The sequence below is a fragment of the Periplaneta americana genome, chromosome 10 (genome assembly GCF_040183065.1).
Source record: "Periplaneta americana isolate PAMFEO1 chromosome 10, P.americana_PAMFEO1_priV1, whole genome shotgun sequence".
Taxonomy (NCBI): Eukaryota; Metazoa; Arthropoda; class Insecta; order Blattodea; family Blattidae; genus Periplaneta; species Periplaneta americana.
Genome location: NC_091126.1, coordinates 3,297,586 through 3,317,661, shown reverse-complemented (window position 1 = coordinate 3,317,661; position 20,076 = coordinate 3,297,586). Strand labels below are relative to the sequence as shown.

General features: G+C 36.1%; 1 protein-coding gene across 4 annotated transcripts in view; it reads right to left on the bottom strand.

Moving 5' to 3' along the window:
- lbk (leucine-rich repeats and immunoglobulin-like domains protein lambik) overlaps positions 1-20,076 on the bottom strand; it is a 121,417-nt gene that overhangs the window by 97,788 nt on the left and 3,553 nt on the right. Inside the window, exons 2-5 of one of the 4 annotated variants that reach the window (XM_069836751.1) lie at positions 10,322-10,390; positions 6,520-6,591; positions 6,301-6,438; positions 814-945 (exon numbers count right to left, since the gene is read on the bottom strand). In XM_069836751.1, coding sequence (XP_069692852.1) covers positions 814-945; positions 6,301-6,438; positions 6,520-6,591; positions 10,322-10,390 — 411 coding nt within the window. The remainder of the gene's footprint in view (positions 1-813; positions 946-6,300; positions 6,439-6,519; positions 6,592-10,321; positions 10,391-20,076) is intronic. The other 3 variants (XM_069836753.1, XM_069836754.1, XM_069836752.1) reach the window with 3 other exon arrangements.

Below are 20,076 nucleotides of genomic sequence, written 5' to 3'. Positions count from 1 at the left end.
TACACATACATTTTATTTTTGTTCTTTCAATCGAATAAAAAAGTTTGACAAATAAAAAACATCAAGGTTAAATTTCCTTTAAATTTGTCCGGTTTGACGTGGAATGACTCTGTGTCTCAAATGTTCAGAAGGATGGCCATAAATTGGTACAAAACCATATTCATTAACATATCAAATTATTATTAACATCTGATTAATGTGGGATGTCTGGTGTGGAATGCTAAAATATTTTGACTTCCTCAGATATAACCAAGAGAGCTATAATAGGAGGGATCATAAGCCAGATTAAGTATAATCTATTAAGAAGCTTCTCACAGCCACAATTGGAGCGATACATGTACAAAAAATGGCGGGAATTTCAAATGACATTCCTGCACAAAAAAATAGAGGGAATTTCAAAAAACTTCTCTGCACCTCCCCGTTATATTCATGTACACACCAATGTTCAAAATGTAACCATCTCTATTACAATTATGACTTTTACTTCCCCTTTTTTTGTAAAAACAACTTGAGCCAATACCATTAGCATTTTCAGAACGTGATATCCCAGAAAGTGGAGGTAGGAAATGGGCTGTAAAATTTGAATTGATTTAGACATGAACAACCAAATCTGTTGTGTTAGAATGCATCAGATTTATTTAGTAACAATATTTTATTTCGTACATAAACATACAAAGATCTTTATTGCAATTAATTGCAATTAATTTCCGGTAACACAAGATTTATAATGATGCACATGGCTAGGAAAATCTACCAGTACATCATATTAGTTTTATGTAATAATAATGCTATATATTGTAAATGAAAACTCACCTTTCACTATCTCCTGGTATTTTGAAGAAACATTTTGTGGGGTCACTACTCCTTCTATTTCTGCAATCGGGATACTCGCATTTAATACGTGCAGCCATTGCAATGTAACAGACATAAACAAGAATTCTGTAACTAAAATTAAAAAATTCAAAATGTCTTCCTTAAAATGTATTTTCAGGACTAACAACTTAAACCAAGAGCACGCATGCTAATTCTCCATTTCCAGGAGTCTAAATTCAGTGGCAGAATGTTGGTAAGAAATGAAGTTAGCGCTCTCTGTGGAGGCTGCTTAGAGTTAAAAGTGATTAACAGGAAAAATATTGGACTGAATCCCTCACTTCTATTATAGCCCTCTTGGTTATAAAAGGAAGAATTTCTTCCTATTAAATCAATGAAGGAAGACAACTACTGTGATCAGGTGACCACAACCTAGACTGGCACATATCTAGAAATGTATTAAATGAACTGGTAAGTTCGATAATACCTAAAACGTTACCACTGTGACTGATTTATTAAACTCATTTTGTCAAAAAAAAATCTTCCTTCTGAAATAAACTTAATCCCAGCCACAATGCTTTTGAAAACAAAATATTTATGTTCTTTATCATATTCTGATACCGTAGCACAGTCAATAGGAATGTTTTCTTTTTTCTGATATAGCAACAGCAGAGAAAACAGCCTGTCTATGAGAAAGGGAAACTTCATACTCTTAGAGTGAATCAGAGTCCTGCAGGCTGGCCCACCGCTCAGCACTGCCAGTTCTAATGTGCAAACAGCCCAGCCCACCCAAGACCAACACTGCTTCACGTGGCCGCTTCCTAGCCCATCGCACTGGGGTTCGCAGCCCACCTTAGCACACTGCACTGACGTCATTCCACCAGTTGATTGGATTGCATTCTACTGCTTTCCTGCTTGCGCGCATTGGTTGTGCTTTCACTTGGTGTGTGGCATGAGCATACCAGACACATTACAAAATTAAAATATTTTCCACTGCTGATTTAAAAACAATCCCCATGGTACTTTTTTTAATTTCCATCCGACTCTGTTGTTTTAAATTTTCTAGCAGTGATTTTCTCCTTCACTACTTTTTCTCTACAGAGATTGTATTTTAGAATGTATGCTTTCACGGCCAGTGTCTGTAATGAAGTTTTTCAGGGTTGCTATTAAACTACCAAAGTTTTTTGGCAAAGATCTTTTTATAAAATATATATTATACAATATATGACAGCTTAATGGGTTTTCTTTTATAAAAAGTAAGTGCAGCTTGTTATCTTTCATAAAAGATTTCTATACCTTGAAACAAATATGGCGGAATGCAAATATAACTGGACCGTTGCTACCACACATATTCTGATATTGGAGTATGAAGGAAATGAAATATAAATAAATAATTTTTATAATATAATATTAATATTATATGGGCGAATCCAGAAATGCATATAGAGCGTTAGTTGGAGGCCGGAGGGAAAAAGACCTTTGGGGAGGCCGAGACATAGATGGGAGGATAATATTAAAATGGACTTGACGGAGGTGGGATATGATGATAGAGACTGAATTAATCTTGCACAGGATAAGGACCGATGGCGAGGTTATGTAGGGCAGCAATGAACCTGTGGGTTCGTTAAAAGCCATTTGTAAGTAAGTAATATTTTACAATAATTTGTATAACTTTTCAAGTCCTCTCATTGTAGCTCTTTCAATAAGTTCTGATGTATACCTCTCTGATCATGTCTTGCAATCCATGGCTTAACCCCTGACCACATACTTATATTGTGATCAGGAGTTTAACAAAGGCGGTTCTTTTTCAGTAACATGCATATTGTAATAATTGAACTGATTGTAGCTAAACAAGCATAATACTGTTCTTTATTCATGTGTTATAAACTTAACACGTAAATATTAGTATAAACAAATCATAAAATTAAGGCGTAAATATCAGTATCAACAAATCCACGGAACACGTGTTCATTGTTGTGGAACAAGTGTTAGGAGAGATTTGTTCCTAATTGTAGAGCAAATCAATAGCTTCAAATACTGGGGGTGTACTATAAGCAGTAACATGAGCTGCAGCCAGGAAGTAAAAAGGAGGATGGCAATGGCAATGGAAGCTTTTAATAGAAAAAGGAGCATCTTATGTGGACCTCTGGAAAAAGAACTAAGGAAGAGAATACCAAAGTGTTTTGTGTGGAGTGTGGCACTGTACGGGCCAGAAACATGGACATTACAACGAAGTGAAGAGAAACGAACAGAAGCATTTGAAATGTGGATATGGAGAAGAATGAAGTGTGTGAAGTGGACAGACAGAATAAGAAATGAAATTGTGTTAGAAAGAGTGAGTGAAGAAAGAATGATGCTGAAACCGATCAGAAAGAGAAAAAGGAATTGGTTGGGCCACTGGCTGAGAAGAAACTGCCTACTGAAGGATGCATTGGAAGGCATGGTGGACAGTTGAAGAGTTTGAGGCAGAAGAAGATATCAGATGATAGACAACATTAAGATACGTGGATCATACGCAGAGACTAAGAGAAAGGCACAAAATAGGAATGATTGGAGAATACTGGGTTTGCAGTGGGCAGAACACGTATCTATGTATGTATGTATTTATTATTATTATTATTATTATTATTATTATTATTATCATTATTATTGTTATTATTACTATTAGACAGTACTTATTGATGCAATAATAATGGTAATGAATTACGTAAAATGTTATTCATCCAAGGAACAGCAACAATAGTTTATATTGCAAAAGAAACTATAATATAATGCAATAATTATCAACAAGCATAATACATAATCAGTGAAATGCGTACCCCTGGAGATATGCATACCGTAGATTGAATACCACTGTACTAGAATATGGATCATTCCATACAACATTTTAAGAATATGAAAGCGATGCCATAAATTTTTTTGGGCTTTTAATATAATAATGTTAGTATGAAAATAAGTTAAGCTGCCAACTATGACCGCCATATCATTAATATTTTAGTCATACGGATGACAGAAAAATGGGTGGCAGTTACATGTTATCCATCATTTAAAATATTCTAGACACCCTATATGAAATGTCATCGAAACTGAACAGACGCCATTGTAAACCTGAATAACCATATTTTAATACCTTAAAGATTAATCCGAATAATATTAAGGCATGCTCATAAAAACACCTCATTGAAAAAAATAAATAGTTTCATATTAGAATGCAACAAATTAAATTCATGCAATTCCATTCATCTTGAAGAAAATCTTATTCCTAATCCATCTCCCAAGTTTTATGACTTTATCTCAATAAACCTGTGAATAAATAAATTAACAAAATTATTAATTTTTGTTTCGACGGTTGAAAATCGATTGCTATGTGTGGCGGTCACAGCATTTGCGAGACTTCATAACGATGAGTAATCTCAAATGTCCATCTCCCTGACCTTGATGGCGCAATATTCTGTACGACTGGAGAGCCTACCTGCTGAGCTCCTTTGTTCCGTTGAGTTATTTTTATTAAAAACTGACATGATATTTAAGTCAGCATTCTGACATTTTCACAGTGGAATCACTATACCCTAAAGAATTAAACACATGTTTTTTTCGTCTGTAAAAATGAATTGCATTTTGTGTTCTATATTTTTTAAAATTATTTTATGGTGGGTAACTATTTAAAAAATTATATTTTCTTTTTTTTTTCATTTTAAGGGCATTTATAAACAAGGCACTCCTTTTTCGAATTGCACTGAAATCATTTTTCCATCTTCTTTTATATAGTAAGTAAACTTCAATGAATGAAACCGTATTCTTTGTTAAACCAACATTTTAAATTCTGATTGTTGCCAAACTATGAAAGATATAAATATAGTATTGCTTGAAATTCATATTTAGAACATACAAAATAACCTACTACAATATTTTTAACTTCTGAGACATCATGGTTCATAAACATACTTTTTTGCATGAAATGACCCATATATGAAGCATTGGAGGTGTAACTCTTCTGAATTGCAAAATTTTATATGAAATGATCTTCATGTAAATAACCCAATTCCACATGCAAAAGCATGCATTTGCAAGTACTGATATATTTTATATACCATTTCTCATACTTGTTAGCGTGATATTATACATTCAAGATCCTCCACTCTAGATTATACAATGTGCACTTACAAACTAACTGACAATGACACATAAGAAATAATAAAATCAAACTGAAAATCATATGCAGACTGATGTTCAGAGTTATCAGTTTGGTTTATTGGACTGAGGTTTCGATCAACAGAATTAGTACTGTAATTGTAACAGAAGCTCAAAATGTCGAACTTATTGTCCCACACAAATGAATATGTTCTCGTTCATTCTTCCCAGTTTTTCCACTGAACTACTTCTAATTTCTAACTCAATGTTATCTTTCAGTTTCTTTTCATTTTTTATTTAAGTAGGTTATTTTACGTCGCTTTATCAACATCTTAGGTTATTTAGCCACCTGGTTTCTGAAGTGTATGTGGATTAGACTGAAACACATTCGCAAACGTGGATCACTTTCTTTTAGAGCATGCATTGGGATGTAGTAATAAGGTTTAAGATGTAATAAATGTGTTTTTTTTTATTACGTAGGTTATTTTACGATGCTTTATTAACAGCTCAGGTTATTTAGCATCTGAATGAGATGAAGGTGATAATGCTGGTGAAATGAGTCCGGGGTCCAGCACCGAAAGTTACTCAGCATTTGCTCATATTGGATTGAGGGGGAAAACCCCGGAAAAAACCTCAACCAGGTAACTTGCCCTCACTGTGAACCGAACCCGGGCCACCTGGTTTCGTGGCCAGACGCGCTAATCATTACTCCACAGGTGTGGACAATAAATTGTGTTGCGTGTAGTATCATTCTTTAACACCGACCCCGCATTCTCAAATGTATTCACTATGTACTGCCTGCCCTGTTGGTGGTCGAGCATTCGGAAATTTGTAATAAACTCATACTTACAATATGCCTTGCACACAATCATTCTTCTAGAGTCAAACAGCAAGACATTCTATGCAGCATCTCATATGAAACTGCTCTCACAATAAAATTGCACTACATTCGACATGAAGGAGCAAAGACTAGCATCATACCAACACCTCCGTATAACCTCACTGGCTCCAGAACATAAATGGTGATGGGGAAGATTTTCTCAGTATACTCCCATTTCCAATTACCAGTCACAATAACAATTATTTTATCACGAGGAAAAAACTCTACTGAGCCATCTTCCGCAGAAGACCAATGGCAATTTTGTACAGATCAATTAGTCACCCCAATGTCCTAATTCTCAGGAATGGTACTATGAAAAATAAAAGTGTGGAGTATTTATTCTACATTTCTTCTGATAAAATGCAATAATTAATGTGAGGAATCTTTTACTAATATACGTTCATTTTAACTCCTATGATTTTAATTTGTTATAAAAATATAAATATGCGATTATGAAGAAAGCAAGAAAAGTAACTTACAAAGTCTGTAAGGTTGACTTAAAAGGGAAGCTCTCTACACTAATGTCAACCAGACGGTTACTGTTCAGATCTAGAGATTTCAGACTCGTAACATTTCTTAATGCTGAACAATCTATGTGCTGAATCTCATTGTGTGACCTGCAAGAAATATAATCATTTAGTTATAGTAGTAACAATATTGACATTTGGTGGTAACCAGATTTACATACTTTTACTTACAGTGACAGCGATGATAGATTTGCCATATCACTCAAAACTGGAATTTCTACCAGAAAATTTTTATTCAGTTTCCTGTAAAATAAAAGTCGTATAAATAAAAATAAACAGTTCAATGTTAGTGGGGACATATACTCACTGTATGTATCTATATGCTATATCCTGGAGAGTTATTTTAGTGGTAGGAGAAACAAATTAAACACTTGTTTTATACAACATGATGGATACTTCCATAACTACTTAGGGAACAAACTCTATGAGAATGTGCAGCAGTCTTCCTTCCTCTCCTTAATTTTAAAGTGATAAATTAAAAAAAAAACGTTTAAATGAGCTAGAAATAATTAAATACATATCTATTTCTGTGTAAGACTGAATATATTTAATGACGAATTTCACAATAATTCTATGTTTTTATTTATTCATCACTTCGGGATCACATCCGTTTTACTGCAATATTTGCGTCTATATTACTCATTGCACGAATGATTGCCAGAGGCCAGTATGTGAACTAAAGCATAAACACTGGATCGAAGCGTATAACGCAGTGCCAATGCCTCTCTCGAAATCGGCAATCATTCGTGCAACGAGTTATATCTAACCTAAAGAAAATGCGAAAAGATAAATTAATAATGTAAATACCAACAATTGAATGAATGAATGTATATATTTGTCTTCAAGCAATATACCTTTCAGTTAGGCGGCACTTCACATTATTAGCATACAGTGCCGTCTCACCGATTTACACGCCTCTCGTACAAGTCAATTAGGACATTACTTTGTTTAAATTTCTTATTGCAATTCTTCCACTAGTCTTTTTTTGTCTGTCATCAATTCTTCCACTCCTTTACTCCTAACTCATCATTATACCAAAAATAATATAACCCCCTCCTGTATGACACATTTCCCCTCACTCTACATCTCTAATTATTTGCACTTTTCACTACTCACTTTTCCACATTGCTACTTTTTAGATCTTAGTTTTCTTTTCTCACGATTTATTTCCTCTCCACACCATTTCCTTAAGTCATGCTGTTTTTTCACCTTGTTTTCCCCTCTTCCTTCATCACTGCTCCCTGAACTATCTCCTACTTGCATTACTCTGCTTCTCGTCAGCCTCGATTTAAATCTTAGTTCCTTCACCCGCTTCGGAATTGCTCCATCTGATGTACACGATTTCCATTCGCTTGCACTGAGGTCTTGTTCTGCTGGGCTTGTTGAATGTCAGTTCGCGTCACTCCTGTTTCTTCATCAGTTGACGTCACATACCAACAATTAAGTTGTCATTATTGTCCATATGCATAGTCAGGCGACCACAAGTAAACACAAATAGGGAGGGCCTAAGGTGGAGTATCAAACAGGGATAACCAAAATCAAATATTGAGTGTCAAACACTACAAACAGTAATACAGGTAGTGAATATATGAATCACTTTTTGTGGAATGGTGATATGCAGTTACATAATTGACTGCTGCTCTCACCATGTAGGTTATTCAGTTTTTTGTTATGTTGTTCGATTCACACATTCCTTTTTCCATCTTTTCGATAGTATGTTACACATATTTTGTTCACTCTTATCTGCTTATTTTATTGATTTCTCCCATCAGAAGGATGTTAAGATGAGCTATTTAAAGTGATTTCTTTTGACAACATAATTTTCCATTTGTTCCGATATTAATTCAATTGTAATTAAAGAAGTAACTGCAACACAGTTTTGTTTGTTGCTTTTGCCATTTCATATTGGTAGGCTTATTTAATCGCACTAATTCTAGCACCGTTAAATGGAATAGTTTTAGACCTAAATCACTCTTCAGTTAGTTTTTGTTCCAAGTTGTCATCAGAATTTTTTCAAAATTTATGGAAAAGGTATTGGACATTGCCCAGTCCAATAACCTAATTTTAATTTAACAGAGAAAAAACTCGAAAAAAGGAACATTTTTCGAAGGAAAAGATATTTCTTCATGATAGTCACCATTTCTGTTCAGTTCAAACACTCACAAAGTCTTTCACGAAACCAGATTCACTTTCAATATGAATAACTATCAGATGTCTCACTTTTCCTAAGGGAAACTCACTCCCGACAAAAAGGTTTGGCATGAAGAATACAGCCGAATAAAACAGACTATTTCTGATGTGATCTTCACTGAATCCTGTTTCATTTGAGTGTAACATATTTTTCTACTTTTGTGCTTCACTGATTTTATCATCAGTAAAATATCTCGTTTCCAAATAATTATATTATCTTTCTCTACCAGCATACTTTACATCTGCGTCAAACATACTTGAAACTGAGTTTCTTAAATAACACATGAAATATTCTTCAGAAATCCAGTAGATCAGGATTTTTATTAATGGAAGAAAGCACGTTTTCTTCTGGTGGCTTTAACACACTCCATAATCGTGAATCTGATGCTGATAAGCAAATCATCCTGCCTCAGCCCTGACAGAGCCATGTTCCATCTCTAGGTCATTACCTGTTAAGTCCCAGGGCCCGAAACTCTAAGCCCTTAAATCTTACATCAGTATCAGAGAGATGTATTATCACCAAGGCTGCAACCAGACTATTTTTACTATTGTGGGTGATATAGCTTATGAAGTCAAGGAGGGTCAGTACTCCAAGAAAAGCCCTTAGTCCACCACAACCAGGCCAGATGTTGTTATGCAGACTTCACATAACATGTTATACTGTCATGTTTAACATGAATTATTGAGGTTATAACAAAGTAGAAATATTATGAATAGCAAATAACAACGAACCAATGGCAAAAACACAAGGTCTATAAAAACACTATTTAAATATAGAAATGCTACTGGGCATGTGGTTGAATGGCCACATCACTTCACAGGCAGTAGTAATAATATTTGACTAAGAATTTAAAATGTGGAAACTTCTTTCTGGTGACAAGAAGTTCACTCAAAAAGGCTACAGGCAGACACAAAAGACATGCCAAAAAAATTCTGCTTCTCAGTACTTCAATAGCTACTTAAAATAAATACATTGCAAATAGTATTTTCTAAAATTAAATATTTATTTTTAAAATACGACTGATATCACTAATACCCGTGACAGTCGAGAAAGAATACCCTACACATCTAGGCCTACAAGAATTTATACATTCCCTAAAAAAAGGCAACAGTGAATTATTGCTTCGAACAAAGATGGAAGATAACATACTTTCAAAAATTAATCATAAGCCTCACGAATATTTCATTAGTGAGAATTTAGTTCAGAATATTTTTTAATAATTTCTGTAATTATCCCAACACCCAAGTTGATTCTAATTTTAAGTTTTACACATTTTTCACAGTTTTTACAAAGGCACTTCCATTCTTGATAAGGAACTTGTATGTTATAACAGACTACCATAAAACAGAACATTTCTATTTCACTTGTCCTGCTACACAATGGCATATAAGTTAAGCCAAAGAAGTCAACGTTACTCTCCAAGACCTAAATCCAAGAAAGAAAGAAAAGACAGAAACGAAAGTAATATTATACTTGACATTTGGATTACACTACCTCAGTCAATTACATCTATTTCTGAAATATCTATACAACAATATGCATACACAAATATATAGGCCTATTTATGTCTAAGAATTATACTACTCTAAAAAAAAAAAAGGTTGCCAAGATGATGACGGATCTGGAAGAGTTTTCTATCACTCAAATTTGAAAACTGCCATATTAAGCACTGGAATAGAATTAAATGCTGCTTACAAACGTAATGTAGCTATATACATTACAGCACTCTAACAAATTTGTACCTGTCCTAACCTTAAAAAAGAGGTAAAATATTATACATACAACTCCATAAGTAGAGGCAACTTCCCACTCTCGAAAACTGCTGCTCTCAGTTGATTGGAACTCAAGTCTCTGTGAAAGAAAAGTACTGTGAAAACTGATTCATACACTAATTATAACAATGAGTATAGACAAAAAATATGGAATTGTGCAATCCGTCACAGATATATGTATTCTACATGCGATGAAAGAGCAGCTGTGAAAGACGTGAAAAAGAGGTCCCCCCCCCCTTGTCACGTCACAGTGCCACAGTATAAAAATGACTATCCCAGGAAAACTTCGTTCTGTGACCAATTTGCAAGTGATCCCTTGTCCAATAACAGCATTTGGTGGTGGCACGAGTAGTTCCAGTGACAGAGTGCCTCCATAGGGTTCTCATTCTCTGAATTTGTTAAAGTCCAGACACAATAATGGTTAGACAATCTCTGAAAGGCTGAAAGAAGGGAAAGGGGTATCTCTATTTGTAGGAAAGACATTCTCGGTGTTTTGTTTCTTTTCGCTCAAATGATTTCCACTTTTTTCCATAGATAAAATTGTGCAAATGTCCAGGACGGGGATACATTATGACCCAACTCAAGCGAGAGAAGAAAAGAAGACTGAGGATTGGAACATAGAATATGAGGACTCTCTTGAAAGGAGGTTAAGTTGGAAAACTTGAAAAAATAAATTTAATGAGAAGAAACAGAGCGGATGTGATGGGAATATCAGAAGTGAGGTGCGAAAATAGTGGTGAGTTGGTGACTGATAAATAGGGCTATAATTCTTAGGTAATTAAATATTAATTTAAATTTTATTTCACATAAAAACACGTTTCGAATTTTTTTATGTAAATACATACTTTCAAATATTCACATAAAAACACATAAAAATAAGTTTTCGTCAAGTAATTCAGCCCCATTTCAGATTAATCATCACCCGAATGTTCAGTGTAGTTTCTTACAAGCAAACATTCCCATGGGGGGGGCAGATATAATTTTTTTTCTTACACCATGTTAATAATGCAAGAACAAATGCTTATACAAATTTCGGCCACTTCAGCATAATTACAACGGCCCCCCCAGAAAGTAAGTTTCCCTGGTGTCATTTACAGAAAGAAAATACAATTTCATAGAAAGATTTATTGGAACAGACACAGCAATATTGTTGAGATATTTTACAACATAGTCCTCACCGGAATTGAGACATTTGTGGAATCAACAGAGAGGTGCAGGCAGCTGTCACATACTGGTTCCGATCCCAGGAAACAGACTTCTACGACACAGGGATACAAAATTTTATCCCACGGTATGACAAATGTCGCATTTCCAGCAGAGAATATCTTGAAAAATAGTTCAACAATATCTGTGTTTGTTCCAATAAATCTTTTCATGAAATTGTGTTTCCTTCTGTAAATGCTGCCAGGGAAACTTACTTGCCAGGGGGTCTTCATATCTGGCCAAAATTTGTTCTACCACTTGTTTTGACATTACGCATATTAACAGGGTGCAAGGAAAAAAATTCACATTTTTATCTGCCCCCCAGGAGAATGTTTGCTTGTTAGGCATGACAGCTGGCAACTGTTTCTCGGAATTGCCTGTCCGTGGAGAAAGATAAGAGGGAAGAACAGTTGGAAGAAGAAATGACAGAGGAGAATCTTTGGGTAATTTTGGTAAAAGGAATGCATGATTTTTCGAAATACATCACTCCAAAAACATAAAAGAAGAAGATACACTTGGACATGCCCAAAGGACGAAGGAGATATCAGATAGATTATATATATATATATATATATATATATATATATATATATATATATATATACACATACACTGGTACAGGAAAGATTTGAAAATTTCTTAAAAATTTGGAAGAAGAGCAATTTAGCTTCATGAAGGGAAAATACGAGAGATGCAATTGGACTGCTGCAAACAATCAGTAAAAGATACCTATGAAAAATAAAGAAGTGTACGTAGTGAATAATTTCGAGGGAAAAATTGTTCCCTCGAAATTATTCAAATCAACTTTACAGGGAGTTATACCTGAAATCTTGATTTCCATAATACACGTCACTGTTCGTTAACAGAAAACCACAATTTAAGTCACACGGAGTCAGTTTGCACTCGAAGTTGGTTGCTTGACGGTTGTCAGCCCACTTTGAGGTCTGTGGATATAGAGGAAGAATTGGATCGGTGTCGGTTAGAGTTCCCGGGTAGCTCAGTGGTAGAGTGTTGGTACGTTAAACCAAAGGTCCCGGGTTCGATACCCGGCTCCGGAACAGTTTTTCCCTCGAAATTATTCAAATCAACTTTACAGGGAGTTATACCTGAAATCTTGATTTGCATAATACACGTCACTGTTCGTTAACAGAAAACCACAATTTAAGTCACACGGAGTTAGTGTGCACTCGAAGTTGGTTGCTTGACGGTTGTCAGCCCACTTTGAGGTCTGTGGATATAGAGGAAGAATTGGATCGGTGTCGGTTAGAGTTCCCGGGTAGCTCAGTGGTAGAGTGTTGGTACGTTAAACCAAAGGTCCCGGGTTCGATACCCGGCTCCGGAACAATTTTTCCCTCGAAATTATTCAAATCAACTTTACAGGGAGTTATACCTGAAATCTTGATTTGCATAATACACGTCACTGTTCGTTAACAGAAAACCACAATTTAAGTCACACGGTGTTAGTGTGCACTCGAAGTTGGTTGCTTGACGGTTGTCAGCCCACTTTGAGGTCTGTGGATATAGAGGAAGAATTGGATCGGTGTCGGTGAGAGTTCCCGGGTAGCTCAGTGGTAGAGCGTTGGTACGTTAAATCAAAGGTCCCGGGTTCGATACCCGGCTCCGGAACAATTTTTCCCTCGAAATTATTCAAATCAACTTTACAGGGAGTTACACCTGAAATCTTGATTTGCGAAGTGTACGTAGTATTTGTGGACCTGGAAAAGGCTTTTGACAGAGTGGAGAGTCAAAGTCAGGATAGGAGAAGAAATGTCAGAGGCAAGTGGAATAGGGAGAGAAGCACGACAAGAATGCCCTGTGTCATCTAAACTTTTCAACATGCCCTTTATCACCTAAACTTGGAGGATTTAGTGAAGAACTGTTTTCAGAACATGGGAGGAGTGATAGTAAGAGGAAGAACAAAGAGCATAAGAATTACTGATGATATGGCGTTGTTATCAAAATAGGTGATACTAAGAGATATGCTACAGGAGCTAAATGACAGCTGTGAGCAGTATGCGATGAAGATAAGTGAAAACAAGACAAAGATCAAGGTTATTAGAAGAAAAATAAAGAAGGTATACGAAATGAGGCAGTAGGTCAAGTGGACAGCTTTAAATACTTGGGGTGTGCTATAAGCAGTAACATGAGCTGATGCCAGAAAGTGAAAAGGAGGATAGCAATGGCAAGGGAAGCTTTTAATAAAAAAAAAGGAGCATATTCTGCGGGCATACAGGAAAGGAAATAGGAGACTAGTGAAGTGCTTTGTGTGGAGTCTGGCATGGTATAGAGGCAAAAATACGGACATTACAACAAAGTGAAGAGAAAGGACTGGAAGCATTTGAAATTTGGATATGGAACGTGAAATGGAGAGAAAAAGAAATGAAGATGTGCTAGAAATAGTTGTTGAAGAAAAAATAATGCTGAAATTGATCACGGAGATAAATAAATTAGCTGTATCACTGCCTAAAAATAAACTGTTTACTGAAGGATGCCCTGGAAGGAATGGTGAACGAGAAAAAAATGTTCAGGGCAGAAGAATATATCAGATGATAAACAACATTAACATACGTGGGGTGTAACTTTAATAGTGGCAACACTGCTGTAGAAGCGAAATGAGACGGAGTTCATTGTTGTCACTTTTACCACATGTTAATCTGTGTCTGCCCTCCTCCCTCCTAAAAGGACTCTTCTGTTCAACTCACAGCGCATGCACTGTGGAGAGTTGAAGTTAGCATCCTGTTAGTTACAGCTCTAAGTAGTTGTGTTTCGCCATGTTTACAAAGCAGGAACAGCGATCTTGGCTGAAAATTCAATCTGCCCGTGGTCGTACACCACGACAATGTCATGATGGTCTTGTCGGCGAGGAGCGTGACCGTGTGGAAAACCTGACTCGCCCAGGTGTCCAAGTGTTAATGAAGAGGAAGTGCGAGCTGTTTCCGCGCTATTAGACGGTACGTTAGTTAGCCCAGGAGATAGCAATATCACATGTGACTGTGTTTTGTATTCTAAAGAATCGCCTAATGCAGGATAACGATAGGGCGCACAAGGCACGTTCCGTAGCTGATTTGTACCATCGCTGGGGGTGGAAAGTGCTTTTCCATCCACCACATTCACCGGACTTAAGCCCCTGTGATTATGACTTAATCCCAAAGATGAAGTAACCACTTCGTGACATTCGATTCCGGACTGTTCCCAATATTCTGCAGGCAGTAGGGCGGTCCATCAGAAACATCAACAGAACAGGAGCTGCTACAGGGATACTACGACTTCCACATCGCTGGCAACGAGTTGTAGACAATGCTGGTTACTACATTGAAGGACTGTAGAAGTTTCACAGATGTATCACTTGTATATTCGTAATAAATAAATAGTTGCCATTATTAAAGTTACAACCTGTGTATATGAATCCTATGCAGAGACTATAGAGAAAGGCGAAAAAGAGAATGCTGTGTTTGCTGTGAAGGACCTACCATTGGACAGAAAACTATGAATGAATGAAGTCTATAGAGTTAACAAAAAAATATGAACACTAAGAAAGTATCTTTATATCTTCACTCACATTTGTTTTTCCATGTATATTTTTCTTTGCTGCTTTCAAAAGTGTGTTTCAAAGCTGAATGGATGGTGAGGAATGTTGCATATACAAGATGAACCAGCCAGTGCTAGACTCCTAACCGCACTCAAGGCGACTGATTCATACATAATCATGCTACCATATGCAGAGGATCCGTTCTGCGCTTTTGCGGTTAGTACTGCATAATGGTGTACTTAACGAATTCACAATTCACATTCGAAATGACGTCCTTGTGATATCTGGCAGGCTGCACATCTCCTGAAGACAAGTCCAGCAACTCGCCGCAGTTCATTCTCCGAAGTGGCTCTAATTTCGTGCTGGATATTTTGTTTGAGTACAAGTGAATGTGGATTATTTGCACAAACTTTACTTTTAACCAATGAGGTGGAACCATGCTTCGTCACTATAAAAAATTAAGTTGGAATCAAGTAGTCCATCATACACTGACTGTTGGAACCACATGCAAAACCTAAGTCTGCTCTGATAATCGGGTTCTGTTGAACTCTGAGCTACACGAATTTTGTAAGGTTTTCATTTTAATTGTTTCGTACCTCTTACCACTGAAGACCGTGACACTCCTAGCTGCTGAGCTACATTGCGGGGTCATGTCATAGGACTTCTCTCTAGTCTGTAGCCAATTTCATCTAACATCTCCTGACACTTGTTTGTTTCTTAACCAGTACTGAACCAGTTGTACGAAATTTCTTCAATAAATTGTAAATCATTGCTTCAGAAGGCTCTGGCAAATCAGGGAATGACTGACGGAAGTTTGTTACAACTGTTCTCCAAGATTCGTATCTCACAAAGTTGTCGTAAATAAACACTGGTTGTTCAAGGCTAGATTTCATAATGGACACACTACGGTATACAGCTGCACCCTCACTGTGTGAATGTGTTTACATAACTGAACACAAAACGTATTCCAGCAAGAGGTCTGATCGCTGCAACGTCGCAGCAGCTACTATGAATGCAACTTTACGCTGACACCAGTCTAGTCCTGGCTGACGCACTCTGTGCTTATGCTATCTATTCAGTTTTTAAAAAAATCAATCAAAAAACACTAACAAGAAAACTGTAAAAATTATCAGTCGACACCCTGAAAACATCATCATTTAAGCCTACTGGAGAGAATTTATATTTAGTATGCAAAATTTAACTATCTGAGTGCGAATAAATTGCTCAAAATATAAATTTTTATTTCAAAATTAAGCTCTAAACAATATACCATCATAGTAGACCATAGTAGGGCCTAGTAATCACAAGTAACATTCGGAACTAGGGAATCGATACTTTCTATCCAAAAGCAATTTACATGACTCCATGTCCAAATACAATAAGCATTTAAACACTTGGGCTATATTTGAGAATAGTATAATTTCTGTTCGGTTAGTGCAGCGATGTCAGACAGAGACTAAATGGAGCGGAGAGCTCCACTAGACTCGTTGCGTGCTCCGGTGTTTCCACAGACATAACAAGTTCACGCTCCGACTCTAGCCCCACAACCGGTGTTGGAGCTTACAACTCTGACACTACTGGCTTAGAGTGTTACAGTATCTTCTGAGAAAAGACAAAAGTTATTGTCTGATCTATTGTGACATTGTTACTTACAACCAAGTAGATTAATTTCTAATATACTGAATTAAAAATTCAGATTTAAGTATATATACAAAGTGTATAGGTCAAAAAAAGATTATTATTGTGAACTCTGCTGCTGTGAAACCAAAAACAATTCAAATTCTCTACTTTCAAGAAGATGATGACGATGATCACAATATGAACAGCCACATATATTAACCTGCATGCAGCAGATGTTCGGATACCAGATATCGTACAACATACAAGCACCAAAACCTTCAACAGAAATACAGCAGAAAATGAAGATGAAACAAATTTGGAAAGAAAAACACGTTACAATAACTCCAAAAATAATTTTAGTTACACATACCAGAAAACAGTTAACAAAAATGTGAATAAATTAAATCCAGACAATCAGCTCATAGTATCAAATGACAGAAGATAGGCTAATTTACAGACTGCAAGTCATGATACAAAATTCTTAAAGAATATGGTTTAACTATTTCAAGAGCAAAATCTAAAGCAATGACTTTTCGAGGTTAAAAAAAAAAATACAAAATATTTAGGTCTATTAACAAAATTATACATCAAGTAAATACATTCAAATATCTAAGAAGTTTAGTTTCAGCTGAAGATGAAAAACAAGCTAATAATAAAAAGTGTATTATCTTAAGGAATTGTTAATACTTTCAAACTGGATAAAGCATGTAATAGTACCAGAATGAAGTTGTACAAAACACTAGCCCTTTTGTGATATAATTGGTAAGATTTCAAACCAAATGAAATTTTGAAAAATAAAAATGAAAAGTAACCCCTATTTGGAAAAAAAGAATTTATTGGAAATGTATACTGAATATAAAAATCGAGATACTCAAAATTAATAAAGGAATTTATTCCAAATAGAAGAGAACAGGGACAACCAATGAAGAAATTGGTAAATGACAAGTAAAAACTTATTAGTGACATTTTCAGGTTTGAAATATTTTGAGCTCCATTTCAATGAGAGCCACATGATACTTTCTTAAGATGTACTGCATTCAGTTATTTCTTTTATAACGGTAATAATTTTAATTATATATATATATATATAGAGAGAGAGAGCGAGAGAATTATTTAAAAAAGATAGTAGCTACACACCAACTCTTCCTGAGCAACTGTGTCGCGCTGAACTTGATGTACAGTTCTCAAATGCAAACTTTGCATTATAGTACAATTAAGAGAGGGATCTGCAAACTTTCATGGTTCACACTGTCTGAAAAGTTTTCATACCACCCAAAGTTAAAAATAAATAAAAGAAGAATAAAATAAATACTATTAATTAGTGTTGAATTAGACACCTGGCAGGGAAAGAGGCAGTGTCACTGGACTAATTGAAATCAAAGTACAAACTGACAGTGTTCAACGTGGCACAGCACGGACTCTAATGATCGTAGGAGTGTAAAACCTCGTATATATGCTAATTAACCAATGAGCTCGCGAATTATGCCAAAAAATAATTAGTTCCAATTCTCGCCACCAGGTGTAAATATGGCGCTATAAGCAGTCAAAACGTGCAATTGTCTGTAATTCTGACGTCAGAATGTTCTTCTGGTTGCATTGCATTAGTGAAGTGAATGTTCGTTGAAAATTTAGAAGGTTGAGCTTTTCCTTGTGAAACGCAATGACTATTGAGAAGAGAGACCGTGCACTGCTAGTGAAGTTGTTTTACCAGAATGACAGCAATAGGAATGCTGCATTGCGGGAATATAGCCGACAGAAACAGTTGAGAAGGGATCCCATGTCAATTAATGGCCTGAAGAACATAATGAAAAAATTCGAGGAAACTCATTTTGCTGCCATTATCCCCTCCATCTCACTCAGATGGTAGATAACCATCGAAGTTGATAAAGCGTCGTAAAATAAACCTGATAAATAAAAGACAGGAGTATATGATTTGTTAGTTGCTGTCACCTGCTGTAGGAATAAATATTCAGTGATAGACATACATTACTTGTTGTTAAGGATGTGTACAAACTCTCCTGTGCTTCTAAACGACAAAGATTATTGTGTGAAATTCAGATGTATAGTTCCTGGAGTAGCTCAGTCGGTAGAGCATTCGTGCGCTAAGCGAAGGATCCTGGAATTGATACCCAGCCCGGAACAATTTTTCCTTGAAATTATTCAAACCTACTTTGCAGGGAGCTTCTATCTGAAAGCCAGATTTGCAAAATATATTCGTTATTGGAGGTACATTAACAGGAAGCCACAATTTAAGTCACACAGAATTTGTGTGCACTCAAAGTTGGGTTCTGGTGTCTTGTCAGCCCATTTGATTTGTGTGGCTATAAAAGGAAAAATTGTGATGGTGTCGTGTACAGTTCCTGGGTAGCTCAGTCGATAGAGCATTCATACACTAAGTGAAGGGTCCCAGGATCGATACCCGGCCCCAAAACAATTTTTCCTTGAAATTATTCAATTTTTACTACTATTAGCTAGTTGTTATGTTTTATATGTTTATAATGTAGCTTTCTCTTCAAATTCCTTGAAGTTTCTTTCTTTTAGCGATATAAATTATTTTCTATAAGGTACTATTAAATTTAGCTTTAGAATTCACAGTTCAATAAATATTTTCCTTATTTTCTGGACAAGGTAATATTATATGCATATCATCCTCTTTTTATGAGTTTAACATGGTGGCACATAGGAATTTGGGGAAGCATCATAAAGGGAGAAATCCATACTGATTAGAATTGAACAAGGTGTAAGATTCCATTCATCATTAATATTTGTACAAGTTTTCATCCAGCATTTAGTAAACTTATGGGTCGATATTTTGACGCATCCTGGTTGTTTTCTTTGCTTGGTTTAACTACAGGGATAATAAAAGAAGGTAAAAAGGTAGCCCCGTAACATGCCATGAAGGCACTTGGGGGGCATAGAGGTAGAGCCCCATGCTTTCCATGACCTCGGCACTAGAATGAGGTGGTGTGGTCGGCACCACGCTCTGACCACCTTTTACCCCCGGAAAAGACCCGGTACTCCATTTTATAGAAGGCTGAGTGAACCTTGGGGCCGTTCTGAAAGTTTGGCAACGAGAAAAAATCCTGTCACCACCTGGGATCGAACCCCGGACCTTCCAGTCCGTAGCCAGCTGCTCTACCAACTGAGCTACCCGGCCACAGGGATAATAATAATAATAATAATAATAATAATAATAATAATAATAATAATTTACTTAATCTGGCAGAGTTAAAGCCATATGGCCTTCTCTAACACTCAATCAGGAGGATAATCATTGGTCTCTTCCACTGCGTGGTGAACTGTACATTTCTGTAACAAGCAGAGGCGCAGCAAGGGGAGGGGTGGCCAACGGGCTCAGTCCCCCCCTCCTTAAACATGGTTAGCACTTAAATTTTTCTTCAATATTATAAACT